Here is a 4,100-nt window from a genome sequence, read left to right on the forward strand (position 1 = left end):
TGTATATATGAATGCAATAAACATTGTTGTAATATCCAGTTATAATAACAGCAAGTCATACATGCTTAAACGTGTAAATACTCATATTCATGATACCCGGTCTTCAGCTATCCTTGTATCATCCGAGGAAGCCAAAGCTCATGAGTATGTGTAATTACGCACTAATGACATTAATTAAGAAAAGTGATTTAAAATATAAATCTATGTACAAATAACGAAAGGTAATGGATTTGGCCCGTTAATCATCTTTCAAACCGCATCTTATTATTTCAAGGTATATATATGTATTAAAAAGGTGAAGGGTAAGATAAGTAAATCTTGCACAAACAGCAAGACCAAAAGAAAAAAAAAAAAAAACAAAAACAGAAAAACAAAAAAAAAACACAAAATATGAAATTTACAAAAAAAAACATATATATATATAAGGTGATGGGTAGACAATGTAAGGTAGTTGTTAAACTTATCTATCTAGTAAATGAATAATGCAAGACACTAAAAGCACAATCAAGTAATTTGATAAGTTATAAAAAAAAAGAAGAAATAATGTAAAATAAATAATGTGACGATCTATAGATCTTAAGAAAACAATTATATGTTAAGTAAGACAGTGACTAGGTATCGTACTCTCGGCATGTTAAGTGATTATAAGTTATAAAGGATATAATGTGAAATAAACTATGTGACGATCTATAGATTTTAAGAGTAAATTAATCATATGTTAAGCAAATCAGTATTCAGGTATCGAACTCTCTCTATGTAAGTTAGATTAGTAAGGCGCGTAAATTTTAAGTTAGGAAATAAGTGCATTGTTTTGAATACGCTTTGATGTTAAGTTACCTATGTGGCCATAGGAATATCTAGAGTTAAGTTATTAATTTGCTGGGCATAAAAATATATATATAAGTATAAAGTTAGCTATATGAAGAAAAAGGAAAAAAAGGTATAAAAAAAAAAAAAAAAAAAAAAAAAACAATAAAAACAAAAAACAATAAAAACAAAAACAAAAAAATTATTATAAAAGAAAAGAAAAAAAAATTTATAAAACAAAAAAATAAAAAAAAAACATGTAATTTTAATTTCAACGTACATAAGCAAGAATAATAATCAATATATGAAAAGGCATCTTTACATGATCGATATATAACTTTAGTTTTAATCCTAAATTTGTTTTATTTTTCAAGTTCTTTTATTTCAGTATTTTTATAAAGTCAATTTATTCTAAAAAAGTATAGAATATGAATTAAAATGTAAATTAGATATAAGTTAAGACCACGTGAGTGCAGAGAATCACCAACAACATCATGGAAATGAGGAAACCAACCACGACCTAGGGCACGGTTCCCCTCGTACTCCGCAGCGACGGAAACTCCCTAGAAGTGAAAAAGGTCTTCCAACACAGACATCAACGATGAACTCACGCATCTTTGGGTTCTGTGACCAATAATGTCATTGCACTGCGCATGACGTCACGTCGGCCATTACTACAAGGCCCAACGTTAGACAGAGAAGACAATCAGAGGGGCCACTTAAAGTAAGCGTGCTTACTTTAACGTCCCTCCTCTTCCCAAAAGGGAAAATATCCCATCACAACATAAGTAGGGATACAACATGAACCATAATCAACGAAAAGAAGGAAAATACTATTCGAACAAAAACGACGTATGTATAAAACATCCACGAACATATGAACTTCAGAATAATATATACGTATGCAAATATGTATACATATATTGTAGTATTTCAACTTATTAATTATCATCACTTATATACTACAATAATAACACACTTAAAGTAGAAATAATGACACCACAATTAATAGCAGAAAAAGAGAACAAGAGCAATGTATAGCTATTAAATACGAAAATTGATCTTTTATCGAAACTAAATAGTATATGCTTCACATATGTTACTTATATACGGATGTATAAATATATCTTATAAGACTAGTAACATTCAAGTGAACATTACTAATCTACTTAATCAAATATGTATGGAAAGGAAGTAGAATAGGATGGGTACAATTAATTCAACATAAAAAGACAAGATTACAATAAACAAATTTTATTAGAAAAAGGGAGGAAACATGAATTACATCATAACATAAACCATGCAAATAAAATACATATATATTTTTAAGTCAAGCCCATCCAATCATAGAAGACCTTGACCGCAGTAGACACAGGGAGGTCTCAGGAAGCAAGCCACGTCCCGAAGTTCGTCCAGCAACAGGCCGACTCTGGCCGAGGCGGTACTCATCCGCTCTTGGAAATGCGCAGGGCATAAGTTTATCATCAGCTGAAACAATAACAAACATATATTAAATAAAGAACACACAAAATCTAAATATATGAATCCCTATTTATATAGGATAGATACTTACAGACAACACCGTATCATGCCGGAACTGATCCATAAACCTCCATGGGGTGTGCTCCGTGACCCACCTGCCCTCGTCAGTGGTCATTGGGGACAGGACCGTAATCAACGGATCCGAAAACGGGATCAGGAATCCATGTCCCTCCAAGAAGGTAACTCTAAATGATATCTGAAGTAATCCTCTGTTACCGGGGTAGATGGTTACCCCCGACAACGGCAGCACTACAGGAACCACCACTTCCTGTTGAGGAGAGGCCTCGAAAACTTCCGGGACTGGAGTCTCCACCGGAATGTCATCCTCCCCCTCGCTCTCGGAGGTAGACTCAAGAGGAGTGTGGTGCACTGTAACAGTTGATCCCGAATGATGCTATATATATAAAAAAAAAAAAAGAAAAAAATATATATAAATAAATAACTAAAATAAATATTTTTAATTTTGAAAAGGAAAGAAAAGAAAAACAAACTCAACGTACCCCATAGTCCGTGATCTCCAAACAATCGAGAGCTCTCGGAGGAGAACTATTCGCCCACTCCAACAATTCAGGAGAAGTAGGGACCCCTGGATGCCGAGCCTGTTCATCCTGAACCCGTGTAGATGGTGACTGCTCCAGAAGCTCTTCTTTCACCTCAAGTTCTCCAAGAGCCTCTTCTACATCCTGACGAATATCAGTATCATCTTGACACTCGACATCTTCAATCTTGACACGGAACATTTTGTTTTTTTTTATATTTACTTTAAAACACTGTTCGAAGTAAAAACTTTGAGTGACGATTGAAAGATTCTTTCCTTTTATAAAGGAAACTCTCCAAGACCAAAAGATCAAGAAAAGTGGGATCACAAGCCAATCAAAACCCAAGAAATCCACAGATTTCCACAAAAGAAGAAAAAGGATGACCCCGATAACCCGATACGAGTACATCGCAACGAAACCTCCAAAAACCTATAAAATTTTATAAACTTATCGATTCCGTAACAGCAACCAAGATCAAACAGCCAAAATAACGTAATATTACAAGCTATAAGTTTTTAATTTAAAGATATGAAGCAAGACACCCGCCAATCAACTAGATAAAGGGAAGGAAGGTCACGAGAAGATTCAAGAACGCAATAACTAACGCCAATAGACAAAAGGGGACCAAAATGAAGAACTACCTACGACAACCACCCGCAAGAATAACTCGAAATTATTTTAAATACACAGTACACAAAGATTAAGATTAAAACGCAATTCATATTAATCAGTTCTAATTGCTTTTATTTATGCAACTTGCATAAATCGAAGTCATCGAGGACGATGACGACTTTAAGGGTAGAGGTGTAACAATCGATACATATAAATTGCGATTTAATCGATCAAAACAATAGTTTATATTATTATTTATTTTTCTCATTATTTTTGTTTACAAAAATACTCGACTACGCCCAATAATTTGACCTTTCTCTGGTATCTATGTACGTGTATGCACGATGACCGTGAACGGACAGGGATAAACAGATGGGACTACGTTATACCTATCTGTCCCTTTCTCTTTGTCATCTTTTCTCAGTCTAACTATGATGCTTAGAAGTATACTCATCTTGCATCCACACCTACTTGCGTACTTCTTGCGACAATACATTTACAATAGAACGTGTGTGTATGTGTGTGTAAGCATAGCATCAGATAGATGATCGAAATTATGATGAAATCGTCGTCCACTTTACTTGGGACGCTCGCACGTGT

The 4,100-nt window shown here is 34.0% G+C and overlaps 1 protein-coding gene across 1 annotated transcript; it reads right to left on the reverse strand.

Moving 5' to 3' along the window:
• Positions 1-2,077: 2,077 nt before the first annotated feature.
• On the reverse strand, positions 2,078-3,089 carry LOC130674209 (uncharacterized). The gene is made up of 3 exons (XM_057479476.1): positions 2,850-3,089; positions 2,381-2,743; positions 2,078-2,295 (listed from the first exon to the last, which is right to left on the reverse strand). The coding sequence occupies exons 1-3, from the start codon at positions 3,087-3,089 to the stop codon at positions 2,152-2,154; spliced, it is 747 nt and encodes a 248-aa protein (XP_057335459.1). The 3' UTR covers positions 2,078-2,151.
• Between the last annotated feature and the right edge of the window lie 1,011 nt (positions 3,090-4,100).

The sequence above is a fragment of the Microplitis mediator genome, chromosome 9, assembly GCF_029852145.1.
Source record: "Microplitis mediator isolate UGA2020A chromosome 9, iyMicMedi2.1, whole genome shotgun sequence".
Lineage (NCBI taxonomy): Eukaryota > Metazoa > Arthropoda > Insecta > Hymenoptera > Braconidae > Microplitis > Microplitis mediator.